The 14,996-nt window shown below is 34.7% G+C and overlaps 2 protein-coding genes across 3 annotated transcripts; one reads left to right on the top strand and one right to left on the bottom strand.

Annotated features, from left to right (window-relative positions):
• Window positions 1-222: 222 nt before the first annotated feature.
• On the top strand, window positions 223-1,744 carry LOC121263372. 2 transcript variants are annotated; one of them, XM_041166229.1, is made up of 2 exons: window positions 223-1,113; window positions 1,261-1,709. In XM_041166229.1, exons 1-2 carry the CDS (start codon window positions 291-293, stop codon window positions 1,581-1,583), a joined length of 1,146 nt encoding a protein of 381 aa, XP_041022163.1. In that variant the 5' UTR covers window positions 223-290; the 3' UTR covers window positions 1,584-1,709. The 2 variants fall into 2 exon arrangements, with proteins under 2 accessions (XP_041022163.1, XP_041022162.1); XM_041166228.1 differs by having other exon boundaries at window positions 224-1,744.
• Window positions 1,745-2,482: 738 nt separating this feature from the next.
• Window positions 2,483-3,542, bottom strand: LOC121262014 (glutathione S-transferase T3-like). The gene is made up of 2 exons (XM_041164455.1): window positions 3,111-3,542; window positions 2,483-3,031 (listed from the first exon to the last, which is right to left on the bottom strand). Exons 1-2 carry the CDS (start codon window positions 3,540-3,542, stop codon window positions 2,483-2,485), a joined length of 981 nt encoding a protein of 326 aa, XP_041020389.1.
• Between the last annotated feature and the right edge of the window lie 11,454 nt (window positions 3,543-14,996).

Raw genomic sequence — 14,996 nt, 5'->3', positions numbered from 1 at the left:
ATAATTACACTAATATATGTTAATTAATAATTTAATTTGATACTTAAATTATTATTTTTGAATTAATTTTTTTTCTCAACCTAATTATCCAACAAACACATTTTAACAACCATTCTTCTACCCAACAAGTAGATGGTGCCAACCATTCTTCTTTTACCAATTTTTTTAGTTATAACTAATAGTCTCGGATTAAGCTCTATAAATAGATCCATCCTCTCATTACTTCCCACTCATCAAAAACCAATATTTCTTCTTTCATTCCATCAAATACACAATTCTCCAAATTCCCTATGGATCCCTTTGAGAGTATTGATCATATAGAAGATGAAGATTATTTTGATCACGAGGAGTATATGATACAAGCAATGGCCCTACATAGACAACAACATGCAGTCGAGGGAGCATCTGCTTCACGTCGTCGTAATTCTCAACCTCGTATGTTCATCCGACGTAATCCATTGGAAGGTCATGAGCGCCTTTGGAATGATTACTTTGCTGAGCCGTCAATATATCCGCCAAACGTATTTAGGAGGAGGTTTCGAATGCATCGTAATCTTTTTTTACGCATACATTCTGCAGTTGAAGCTCACGATGATTATTTTGTCCAAAAAAGAGACGCCAGTGGGAGACTTGGATTGTCCTCCCTTCAAAAGATAACTGCAGCAATTAGGATGCTTGCATATGGGGTTACGGCAGATCTTATGGACGAGTATGTAAGAATTGGAGAAAGCACCGCACGGTTGAGTATGAAGAAATTTGTAAAGGCGATCGTGTCAATTTTTGGGGGTGAGTACTTGAGGTCTCCAACCAATAGTGATATAACGAGGTTACTAGAAGTCGGACAAAACCGTGGGTTTCCAGGAATGTTGGGTAGCATTGATTGCATGCACTGGAAATGGAAGAACTGTCCTAGTGCTTGGAAAGGTATGTACTCTGGTCATGTAAATGAACCAACTATTATTTTGGAGGCTGTTGCATCTTATGATCTTTGGATATGGCATGCTTTTTTTGGTTTGCCTGGGTCTCATAATGACATCAATGTACTCGATCGATCTTCTGTTTTTGCCACGTTGGCCGAAGGTCATGCTCCTCCGTGCAACTACACAATCAATGGTCACGAATACACAATGGGATATTATCTTGCTGATGGTATATATCCTTCATGGGCAACATTAGTGAAGACAATTCCTGCTCCACATGGAAAAAAGAAAAAACATTTTGCTGCTTGTCAAGAGTCTGCAAGGAAAGATGTTGAGCGAGCCTTCGGAGTACTCCAAGCTAGATTTGCAATTGTGCGTGGACCTGCTAGGTATTTTCAGCCCCGAGTTCTAAAAGACATTATGTACACATGCATTATCTTGCACAATATGATCGTTGAAGATGAGCGTCATCAATATCTCGGGGCTGACCAGTTTATTTACGAATCCAATGATGATACTCCACATGAGCCAATTTCACGCGATAATATACCTGAATTCATGGAGTTCATTGCGCAACATCATCGAATTAGAGATAGAGGCACTCATTCTCAACTCCAAGCTGACCTTATCGAGCATTTATGGAATTTGCATGGCCGCTCATAATTTACGAGTTATGAAGTTTATTGCCGTTGTTTATTGTTTATGATTATTAAATAAGTTTATTAGTTATGATGTGTCGTTGTTTATTATTTTAAAGCTTTTTATTGGAATATTATTTTAAAGCTTTTTGGAATATGAATGTCATTTGGAATATTGCAAATTCATATTCATGCTTAAAAAATATATATAAAAGACAATGCACACATTTTGTGGTTGCATTGTTTATGTTTAATTTTATCATTGTTGCATTGTTTATTTTATCATTTTAAAAATGAATTCTGCATTGTTTATTTGGGTGTTAAAAGCTATTTCTGTGCAAATGAGACATATTGAATTTATCGTTTTTGTTATATCTCATTTACCTGCCTATTTGGGTGTTAAAAGTTGTTTATCTCATTTACCTGCCTACTTGACCATCTTGCCATTGTAATAGAATGACATCTAGAATGTCCATATCAACAAAATAAATTCTCCAAAATCAACAACATCAACTAACATTCAAGTTTGGCTGGCTATCCATATCAACAAAATAAATTCTCCAAAATCAACAACATCAACTAACATTCAAGAGACTGCTGGCTGTCCATATCAACAAAATAAATTCTCTAAAATCAACAAAATAAACTAACATGAGCCAAGAGACTGCTGGCTGTCCATATCAACAAAATAAAGTCTCTAATCCACAACAACATCAACTAACATGAGCCAATTTCAAGTGGCTGTCCAGCCTCAACAAAATAAAGTCTCTAATCCACAAAAACATTAATTAACTGTCCAGTCATCTATTTAATCCAAAACTAACATTCAGTAGTACTAGTGGCTGCCCAGCCACATGTTTTGGATATACATGTGGCTGCCCAGCCACTAAATACTGGAATTTTGGGTTGTAAATGAACCAACAGTTACACACCTCCATGAGGTATGGATGGAGATGTGTCGAATGTACCTTCGGAATTATTTAAAGAGTCCTCATAAATTTTCTTCTGAATATTCAGGAAATAGGCTTGTTGCATGACGGTCATATTAGAAAGATCCTTACTCATGATCTCCGCCTCGAACTTCCTCTTATCAAGTTCTAGTTGTGCACCCTTCACTTCATCAGCCTTCGTCACCCATGCTCTCCTCTCTCCCATGAACAGTCGCCTATCAGCGGTCATTTTTTCTAGCGCACTGTTGAAGTCAACATCACATGCTTCCTGAGCCTTCCGCTTCCTTAAGTTATCTTTCTCAAGTTTTTTGCCTGGAGGCCTCTCAACATTCTCCTCCACAACGTCATCGGGAACTTCAAAAGACTGCTCATTGGCTGGACGTTTATCGGGTGGTTTTCTCCTTGTATTCAGATTGTTCATGTGTTGCTGCCATTTGGGTTGGTGTCTCAATTGACACCAACAATGCTCCACTGTGAAATTCCCCTTCTCTATCTCTTTGTACATTATTTTAGCTTTTTCAATCTGAAAAATTGAAGGAATATTGTCAAAAAAATAAATAATCGATAAAAAAATACATTATTTAAAGGAAAATGGTACATACCTTGTCGTGCTCGGTTGCACCACTTGGGTGCAATGATTCTACTTGCGCTAGAAATGCACAAAACTTGTTTGTGCATTTCTGGATCATGGACCAACGATTGATCAATGACCCTATCGAACGATTTGCAGTATTTGGTTTTTTATACTCGTGATAAAACTCAGAAATTCTGTCCCACATTTGTGTGGATTTTTGATCGGTACCCCGTATGGCATCAATGCTAATGTTGAGCCAACCGGATACAAGTAAGTTATCCTCCTCAACAGTGAAAGATGCACCTCTCTGAACTTTTTTTGGAGGAGGCCTCTTTTCACCGTGAAGAGGAGTTGTTTGGATCATAACACTAGAATATTGCTCATAGGTTGGAGTGCAACCTTCTCCTCCACTTTGTAAGAGAGTGGTGAAGAAGGGATCCTCCTCAGATGGACTGCCCATCCTTTAAGAATCAAACAATAGATACAAGGCAGCACAATAAGCACAAAAAATTAGATACAAGGCAGTACAATAAAAAGATACTACTCAGCACAAGAAAATAAAGCAGTGGAAGCATATTTTAAGAAAATATCAAACCATGTTGCATGTTGGTTTATACACATCATTAACATGAAGAGAGAATGAGTTTATGCTTGAATGAATACATCAAATACACAGAATACACAAAAGAGAGTCACAATTCCACAAAAACATAAATGCTTGACTGCTGCCCAGCCACTGAATACAACTCAAATACACAACTCAAATACTGGAATGCAAGTTCAGAATTAGAGATAGTGGCTGCCCAGCCACTAAATACAACTCAAATACACAACTTGGATACAGAACAAAAAAATTTTAATTAGAGATAGTGGCTGCCCAGCCACTAAATACAACTCAAATACACAACTTGGATACACAACAAAAAAATTTTAATTAGAGATAGTGGTTGCCCAGCCAGTAAATACAACTCAAATACACAACTCCACGAGTATAGGCACACGGACCTCACATTACAAGATGCACTTTATTTTTTACTCAAGTGGATCCGTGTAGATTAAGACTATCCCTAGAGGTTGGCTTTCTTAATTTAAGGGAGTTCTTACTCTCAATCACTTTATTTTTATCCCTAGAGGTTGACTGCCCAGCCACTTTATTTTCAATCATTTTTATTTGTATGTTTCAAAACCCTTTTGCATAACTGCCTATACAAGGCCTCAAATTTTGAAATATAAATGGCTCGGGAGTTCTTACTCTCAATAAAAAACAAGGTGGTTCCAGCTTTTGCAAGAAACAATCAACAACATTGTAGGGCTTGGCAAATAACTATTGAAGTGACTGCCCAACCACTTCAGAACTCAATTACACATGTTTTTTGCAAATGGCCAACGAGGGGACAAGTCTACAACTGACTTAACAGCATTTGAGCCACAAATGTAAATAAGACAACAAAAATCTCCAAATTGAATTTAAAAAAAAAAAACTTTCAAGAACCAATATTGAACAAAAATGGTTATTGGATGCATCTACAGAGGTTTTACATTAGAACCTGTGGGAGACAAAAACAAAGATAAGATTCCTAATATTGAAGCAACATGACCATTGATAGATAAATGTGTGCAAAAGTACACAAACAAATAGATAAGCATGAACAATACCTTGCTATCTGAATCGCCAGTTATAAAGCCATCAGACCCACAGAAAAAAGACTCTGTCTAGGCTTAAAATACACAATCAAAACTTAATGTAATTTGATTTCCTAAAGACTAATAAAACTTCATGGACAGAGAGCTCTAAAACTTAATACACAATCAGCATATATCTTGAATATTAGGCATGGACGGCAGGTATAGAGAGCTCTAAAAGTTCTAGTCATGGACGGCATGGACAGAGAGCTCTAAAATCAGCATATATCTGGGCAAGAACAGAACATTGACAACCCCCCAGAAATGGGGCCGAATCCCCTCCTCCACCATCTAAGCTAACATGAAGATCATATAAATTCATACAAAATCAATTCGGCCCCAAGAAAAAGGTCATATAAAATCATATAAATGATCATGCAAAATTTTTCATACATGCATATATGATTAATATATATATATATATATATATATGAGAGAGTGAACTCACGGAGATGGAGAACGTTCGGAGCAAAGGGAGAAAGGATCGGCGACGGTGTGCCTATGGAGGTGATGGAGGTTCTGTTTCACCTGAAACACCTCGTACGCACTTCAACATCTACTTCACGAAGATTCACGGGTCACTTTCTCGGCAAAGTTTTTGATACAAGCTTCGGGAAAAACAGGAGGAAACGGAAGGAAGAAACGGAGAGGAAGAAAGGGAGCGGAAGAAAGAAAGGGAGAGGAAGAATCGAAACGGGAAGTCGATATTTGGGGGTTTCGGGGTGGAGAAGAAAACAGAGAAGAGAGGGAAGACCGAATGGTTTGCCAGATTCGGGAAGAAAGAAAGGGAGAGGAAGAGTCGGAAATGGGTTTGAGGATTTCGGGATTCCGGGGTAGAGGAAGAAGGAAGAGAAAAGGGGGAAGAAAGAACTGGAGATGCGTCGATTCGGGAAGAAAGAAAAGGAGAGGAGAGGAAGAAGGAAATGAGAGGAATCGAAAGGGATTGGGGATTTCGGGGGTAGAGGAAGAATGCAGAATAGAGAGGGAAGAGAAACGGCTTTTGCGTGCGAAATAATTGTTTCGTAATAAAATAACCGGATAGATGTTGAATAGTAGGTCGCCAAGTTTGGTGATAGAAGAGATTTCACTGTAGCTAAAAGTTTAAGATTTAAGGAAAAGGTGAATCCAATGCAGAGTATTTTTCGTTAAATTCTTCAAATTATGGACATTGGACTCATTTGATGAGTCCAATGCCAGTGCTCTTAATATACAAAAAATTAAGAAGAACATACCTACAAGAATTAGTTAGCTAGGATTAGGCTAAAATTCTGTTTTGACAGTATTTTTATATTATATTAAGTCAAGTCATTTTATAAATTTATTTTTATATAATTTTTTTGTGACCAAATATTTTTCATTTATAATTAAGTCTTGTAATTGGAGGGGACTGGAATGATGACCTTATAAATTTGAGCAATAGTTTAGTGCTTTCCCCATGCAAATGATTTATGGGTTCATTCTTTTTGCACTATCTTAATTTGACATCATCTCTTTGAGTAATATAGTTGCAATTGTGAATATGTAAATGTCGTGTAATTATTTTTAAAAAAGTAAATAAATACAAGATTTATATAAAAAATAATATTTTTTAATAATAAATATCACTCTTTTTCAAAATGATTATACGATATTTATGCATTTCATAACTGCATGTAACATTACTCGTGATCTCATGCAGCTGACCTGTGCAAATTCATCACAAGTGGAAATTAAAGGCCCAGCTAGCTTTAATTTGTTGTTGTGGTCATGATCGTCAATTGCTAGACCCTTGCAGTTTATATATTTTAGTTGAAAAATTCTACTCATTATCTTTATGCATCACATTTATTTTTATTTTTTTCTTATCAAATATATAATGTATAGATGATGAGTAAAAAAATTTAATTAGTTTAAGAAAAATAAAATTAAAAAAAATATAATATGTGAGAATTATGAATAAGACTGTTCATCCAAAACCCAAGAAACCGAATTTCGAGCCAGGTTGACCCAGTTCGGGTACCGGGTTGTAAAACCAGAACCGGGAACCCGGTTTTTTTTAATTTTCTGTCTTTTTTTATCAGACATACGACTCATCTGAATTTCTTTTTTGATTTCTTGAAGAAAGAGTACGAGGTCATCTACCAAACATAGCCAGACTCATGATCTTCAATTTACCAAACAACAGCAGGGAGAATACTTTACCACCGAGAAATTGCCCTTCTTCAGCAACTAAAGGATGTCAGTTTCGAGGAAAATAGAAATACTAAATCCCACGTTGTGTCGCGAATGCATTAATAATCTTTGCTGCAAGTGAACAATCTTAGATCATTCCAATTTTGTTTGATATTACTAGGGACGGTCGTCAGTACGTAATGATATGCAAGGCTAATGTTTGTATTCCTCCATGCCTCTAGATCAAAGATGTTCATGCCATACATTCATTGGGGTTCAAACAGTTGGATATCAAAACATTCAAACTATAATATATATATATATATATATATATATATATATATATATATATATATATAGGTTTCCGGTTATAAACCCGGATTCATCTGAATTTCGGCCCAGTCATACATCAAACACTATAGCGGTTTTGGCTGCATGCTTCTACCATTTATTTCATAATAATGATAGAGTTATAGTCTTATTACTATACATCTATCATTCTTTTTATATTTGATTTTTTTTTTAATTTTTTAATTTTACTTAATGATTAAGGAAGTGTATATTAGTAAAATTATATATATTTTTTTAATTTTTTCTTAATAATTAAGAATGTTAAAAAAATACTTCAAAGAAAATGGTAAAAAAATAAAAAAACTTGAAATGCACTTGAGTAGTAGATGGATAGTAATAGAGTAGTAACCCTATCACTACATGTTATGATACACTTACCACCCAGTACCACTGGGACTACAACACAATTTGTCTTTTGTGACAAAGGAAACCATCACAAAAATTACCAAAATGCCACTGAAGATATTTGGTGGCGGTTTGAAACCGTCACCACGACCTGTACCTAATGTGCATCACATAAAACAATTGGTGATGGTTTACTATTAAACCGTCACTAAAAATATCTAAAAATATTTTTAGTGACGGTTGGAGGTGTTCCATTTGGTGTAACGTTTGAACGTTCCCTTTTTTTGTAACGGTTGAGATTTGTCACAGAAAGTAACGTTCGAACATCCAATTGAATGTTCAAACGTCAACCCGACCGATTGGCATTCGAATGACATAAGTTGACATTCGTTGATTCAAGTTCGAACGTAAATATTGAACGTATAATATTTACATTCGAACGTTTATGCGTCCAAACTTAATTGCAACAAACGTTCAAATTTTGTTCAAACGTTAACAGACCAATGTTCAAACGTAATGGGTTTGTCGTTCGGACGTTATTTCGAATATTAACAAAGAAGCGTTCGAACATAAGTTGTACTTTTTGAGGTTTGTTCGAACATGAATAGTTTAATCATCGAACATTTTGTTCGTTTAAGGGTGAGTACGTTCGAACGTTGAGGCCTAATTTCGAATGTTACTATATAATTTTGTGTATTCACATTTGAACGTTTGTTTGAATGTGAACTAATCTTCAAATGTTTTTAATTTATATTCGAACATACAAATCAGAAATACAATTTCATAAAATTTAAAAACATACAAATTATTTCATATTACATACTGTCAATTAACAACTAATAATGTCTTATAAAATTTCAAAATTAGATATTAAAATTAGTTATATACCTTAATAAAATTGATAAAATTCATTTCTTCTTCTTTCTCGCCCACTGCGATTTTGTTGCAACGACATAACACGCTTTATTTGCACCATCATCTCTCGCTGAACTTGCTCTTAGACTTCACTGCATATTCTTTCCTCCTGGTCTCTCTGTTGGTCCGGCAAACGCGTCTCTAAATGAGACTATCGCTCTAAGAGAGATTCTAACTTTTACTATCTCGATCTCATATATTCATTCTCACACCGTGCAGCTTCTAAATTTTTGGTAAGATTATTAATTTGTGAAGTCGATGAGGTTGAGAAGGATGAACATCTATGCTTGAAAGATCGTCCCAAACCTTTTGTCATACTAGACTGCGGCCCGAGCACTTGCATGAATATGTTTACGTCACTAGGAGAGGATTCCCTAGAAGTTGACTACATCTACGTCATTTTTTCCTGCAGTTTGAAAGAAAACACATCGTTAATAAGTAACGTATTAAAAGAAAGAGAAATAAAAAATAAATTATTCACATGTTGCATAATTTATTTAACAAAATTAACATTGCTTACATAATTATCTATAGTGGCAGGATCCATCCACTCACTGTGCTCATTAGTGTGAGCAGCGGCATAGACATGAATGAAGGAAAAGTTTTCAGGATCATCATGTTTCTAGCAAAGCGACATTAACAATTTCAAAAAGAAAATGTTAGTACCTAAATAAAAAAATATTAAAAAAATAAATGAATTCTATAATTTTTTAATTACCATTATTTCAACAAGACGGTGGAATGACTTTGAACCTGAATGATGGTGGACAGTCAGAGAAGATCTATTTTGTGCATTTGTAGAACTCAAGTGCTACAAAATTAATTAAGAATGTTAATTGTAATATATACATATAATATATAGAACGAATATGAATGTAAATAATTAAATGATACTGGTTAAATAATTAAATATGAATGTAAATGATGGTGGATACTCGTCGTTCAGTTACTGGTTGGTATGTTTCTTGGTAATGCTCTCATTTCTTGAAAAAGTAAGAAGCAGGATCGAGTATCCAAATCTTCTACTGAATCTGAGTATCGTGCTATGTTATCAGCATGTTCTGAGATTGTTTGGCTTCGGGGTTTAATGAGTGAACTTGGTGTTCTGCAACTTACTCCTACTCCTCTTCATGTGGATAACACCAGTGCTATTCAAATTGCTGTCAATCATGTGTTCCAAGAACGCACCAAGCACATTGAAGTAGATTGCCATTCCATTCATGAGGCATTTGATTATCATGTGATTATACTTCCCTCACATTTTCACCGAGCACCAAACTGCTAACGTCTTTATCAAGACTATGTCTCGCCACCGTCATCAATTCATGATTGACAAATTGATACTTTTTGATCGACCCGCATCAATTTGAGGAGGAATGTCAATGATATCTATATATGGCAGTAAATATATATGGCTGTAAATAGTAGTAGTTGTATATATGTGTATAGGCGCCAACTTAAGTTTTATTTCCTTTATTGTATTACTTTATTCTTTCCTATTTTACAGATGATTAGTAGGCTATAATTAAGGCTTGACAATTTATATAATATACGGAAACTCTCATTTGAGAGGTATTCAAGTAAACTTGACACGAATGTTAAATATACACGTTCGAACGTATCTTACTATAACGGAGCCCAAAATCTAACGGGAAATTTCCCGCACTTTTCTTTTCATGTTCGAACGTATGAAAATTTGATGTTTGAATGTTTATAAATTCTCAGTAAATTTCATCGACTAACGTTTGAACGTTAAATTTTAACGTCTGAGCGTTTCATATCATCACAGAGGGGCCGAAATCGAGCAGGAAATTTCTCACATTTTTCTTCTTGTGTTTGAACGTATTATAATATAATGTTCGAACGTGAATCGATTTCCTCTCATATATCTCGATTCACATTCACACGTTACACATTTGACGTTCAAACGTAAAAAAAAAAAAATGTACATTCGAACGTTACTTTAGGACATTATTCAGTAGTTAGTATTTATTAATATAATAGTTATATATATGTATTTTTTCTAGATACTCATAATATTTCTCTTGAATATAATTTAATTATTATTTTTGAAAAGTTGAGAAAAATACTAACCTTTTGTGACTATTTTCTTCTTTCATATAATCTAGTTTGAGATATTATTTGTTAATTTTAAATTCTTCTTTACTCAAGGTGTATATTTGAGCATCATCTCCAATTATTTGTGAATATGTTGGAAAAAAATGTTCCTTGTCAGAATTATGAAAAGTGGATGCTAAGGTGAGTAATCTTGAGAATGAGAGACGACATTTGAAAGGTAATGATCCTACCAGCCTTTTAGTTGGCCAGTTGGCTGGCCTATAACAATAATATGTGATATAACAATAATATAACAAAATAATCGCACATGGCTCAAATACCAAAGATGTAAATCTCAAGTAATAAATAGCTACTAATAATATTATATAATAAAAAAAAATAATAGGCGGTATAACCAGTCATATGCATAAAAGCATTTAAAACAGGCGGTATAACGCACCATATACAATACTAATATATGTTAATGTTGTGAGTAATATTTTAACTTATACTCAATAAAATATGATCTACAAAAATATTATAAGAATGATTGTATGTCTTGTTATAAATGCATACAATCCGTTACTTATACTGTGAATTATTTTTCTATTATATATATAGTATTAGTGTATAGTATTAGTATATACCTAATAGTATTAGGAGAAGTACTAATAGTATTAGGATAATGTTATATATTATAACATTATACCATATAATATATTAGTGTAGTATTAGTTTAGTATTATATGTTATATACTAATAGTATATACTAATTAGTATATAACATATACTAATTATTAATATTAGTATTAGTATTATGTACTAATATAATTAGTATATTAGTATACTACTAATTATGTACTAATTAGTATACTACTAATATAGTAATACTAATATTAATATTAGACAGCTAACCAAGAATTAGGATTTGTTAATGGCAAAAACAGCATAGTTAATTGTATTAGTGTATAGTATTAGTATATATGATATTTACATCATTATATATGATACAAAAAGACAATTGTTTCTTAGAAAGTTACAATCAACTTCTCATTCCTCTATTGCCGCTTGTTTACTTTGATATATATAATATTTAGACATTTTGGAATGTATAATATTGTCTCATTAATTATTACTTTCTCTTAAAATCTTTTATATTATTCATCAAATGTTCTAATTCAAGCCTTAAATTATAATTTAGACATTTTAATGAATTAGAATTATTATATATAGTTATTATTATATTAGTCTATAATATATATATAATACTTAATATATTATGTTATATATTATAACATTATACCGTATAATATATTAGCATAATTTAGTTTAATAGTATATGTTATATACTAATAGAATTGCTATATAGTATATACATAATACTATATATATAATATAGTATATAAAATATTATATATATATATATAATACACTGTATTATATATATAGTATATATAGTATATATTATAATATATACTATAAAATATAATATTCTATATTATATATTAACTATATATAATATACGTTATATATATAAAATACAATATAATATAGTATATAAAATATTATATATAAATATATAAAACACTATATTCTATTATATAATCGTCAAACGTTCAAACGTGACTCAGAATGACGTTCGAATGTTTTGTGTATTTAAGCCCAAAATCGAAACGGAAAACGTCATTCTCAGCTCTTATTCATTGTCTCTCCACCGTTGCACATCGCTGTCAGACCCCGCCATAACTGTCACAAAAAGGTAGTCATCCCTCTTTTGTCCACTTATTGTTTTTTTTTAAGATTTAGTAGAATTTTGTGTAAATCGAACGTTAGTAGTAGCCAGATTTTTAACTCCATTTTCCGGCTACCACGGGTCGCCATTGGCCAAATGGTCAGTGTAGAAAAGTTTCTTGAAGTGTATACTTCATTTCTATGGTAGCATTTGACCATTTAAACCGTGGTACGTGATTTTCAATAATAGCTGAGTCGACTCAGCTATTTTGTGTGGAAACGTTTCGGCAAAACGTTTGAACATATGACTTTACAATTACATAGCCCTTCCACAATTGAACGTATATTTTCTACGTGTAATGTTAACGTTTGAATGTTAAACTTTTGCCTTTCACATTGCAGAGGTCAATAATTTACATTCAAACGTAAAACATATGTGCGAACGTAAAAACATACGTTTGAATTAAAAACATACATTCTTACGTAAAAAACATACGTGTGAACATAAAAGACATACGTTCGAACTAAAAACATACGTTTGAACTACAAAACTTACGTTCAAACGTAAGTTCTTGACGTTCGAATGTAAAAACCATATGGTTGAACTGGAAGGCATAACGCTCGAATGTAACACATTTCAAAATTCTTATATGTGATGCCCTTAACGTTCGAACGTGTATATTATATTATGTTCGAACGTTAATATAATTTTTATCTAATAAATGTACATCTTTAGATAAAACATTCGAACATATGTTATATAATGTTCAAATGTTAATGCAGAACAGTTTAAAATTAATACGACAAATGCATCAATAGTACTAATAATTTTTTTCCTTTTCTATTTTCAGGATATGGCTCATCCTTTGCATACCCGAAAACGGGGGAGGGAGGGAACCACTTCGGACACTGCTCGGATCAGGGCTCGTACTGTTATGGTGGAGCAAGAGGTACTGATCAATGAGTTCGACGAGCTCAGATGGGAGTAATAGAACCTCAGATATGTGTTCATCAGTAGAGGCTAGAGAAATATCTGCACATTGAGGTGGAAGGTATACCTCTCAATGGTTTGAGAGTTCTAGATGAGGATGTGCTCCATGTCTCAGGACGTATCCTCTCATACTATGGCTGTATGCGGTATGTTATTTGAGATTTCATCGGATGTATCGCCGAGCTACTCGGGATTCATAGAGTAGTTGAGACATCGACTACAATTGACTCTCAGACTGGCGACAGTCGTTGTTCGCACATCTACATTTGTACACGGCATACTCGATGCAAATGTAGGCACTTCTACATCATCCACTGGCCCAACTGAGCTAGTAGATGATGCTAGAGTTGCAAATCGGTCAAAGACTGAGGGTACTGACCATGAGGCTCGGGATGATAACTGAGACAATGATTTCTACATCCTCACAGGAAAAGACCTCACGTAGATTGAGAGGAAGAACGTCTTCAACCGAATACATTTGCTACCTTTCTTCCGCATGTTACAGCTTATTGTTGTAACAAACTTGGATCATGTGGCACATAAGACCACATTTTGTCTAACTCGAGCACCATTTTTTATACGAGTGGCATGTGGAGATCCCATCGATTTGCCATTGCGCATCTTTGAGAGGATTCGTTACGAGGCGAGCATCGTCTCCACGGATAACCTCTCATACGGTGTCATCATCAGCCGGCTATTACTTGTTCAAAAAGTGCCACTCCAGCCGGAGGAACAGGTCATAAATCAAATGAGCCCCCTCGGCATGAGCATGCATCAACGTGGCATTGGACAGGCGATGGGGTATCATCGACGCCAGCCACCCCTTATAGCAGATCTAGCTCCTCTGATGCAATCCGGGCCTGGTGTGGGGAGTAGTAGTTAGCAGTCGACGAGCACATTTGCTAGAGATGCGCAACCTACTTGAGTTGATGCGGTGATCTCATAGTTGATTGCACATATCGATCGACAGATCGTGACTGTAGAGGATTTTTTCATTGAGATAGCCCATCGTGTATGTATCCTCAACGAGAAGGTTGATAGCTTGACTGAGGAGATACAGAGTATGAATTTAGTGAACAGTGCGTTCACGTGAGTGTTGTTTACGAAATTCTATCATATTTTTTATTTTGCTTTTAATATTTGTAAAGAACAATATTATTTAATGTATCTATTGTTTTTTAATTTCGATTCTAAATTTTTTTTAATGTTAGATTTTTCAACTTTAATACTAAATAATATTGGTGAGAGGTGGTCGCCGGTGTGAGATGGTGGAGGTGCAATGGCTTGGGTAGTCTCGTACGGCGACGCTAGGGATTGCGAACGATGAAGCCATGCGTGAGGAGCTACGGGTGTGCGTGGGAGAGGGTGGCTGCGAGGTGGAGACTAGGTTCGGTGGCGGGAGCTCGCCGGTGGTGGTGTCGGTGAGGCCAGACGGCGTGCGGCGGCGCTGGGCTGGAGGAGAAGAGAGTCGGGTGAAAGGGAGAGAGGCATGCGGCGTACGTTGAGGGAGAGGGAGGAGAGAGAGAGAGAGAGGGAAGGGAAAAGTGAGGGAGAAGAAATGGGGCTTGAGTATTTAATCCAGGTCCTTCATCTTGGGATCCTCAAAACAATCTAACGGTAGGCTTTAAATACTGATTTGGAAATACGTAAACATTAACTTAACTAAAAGCACTGAGAGGAATTAAGGTA

Source organism: Juglans microcarpa x Juglans regia, chromosome 4S (genome assembly GCF_004785595.1).
Source record: "Juglans microcarpa x Juglans regia isolate MS1-56 chromosome 4S, Jm3101_v1.0, whole genome shotgun sequence".
In the NCBI taxonomy this organism is placed as follows: Eukaryota; Viridiplantae; Streptophyta; class Magnoliopsida; order Fagales; family Juglandaceae; genus Juglans; species Juglans microcarpa x Juglans regia.
This window is presented reverse-complemented; position numbering and strand designations above follow the sequence as displayed.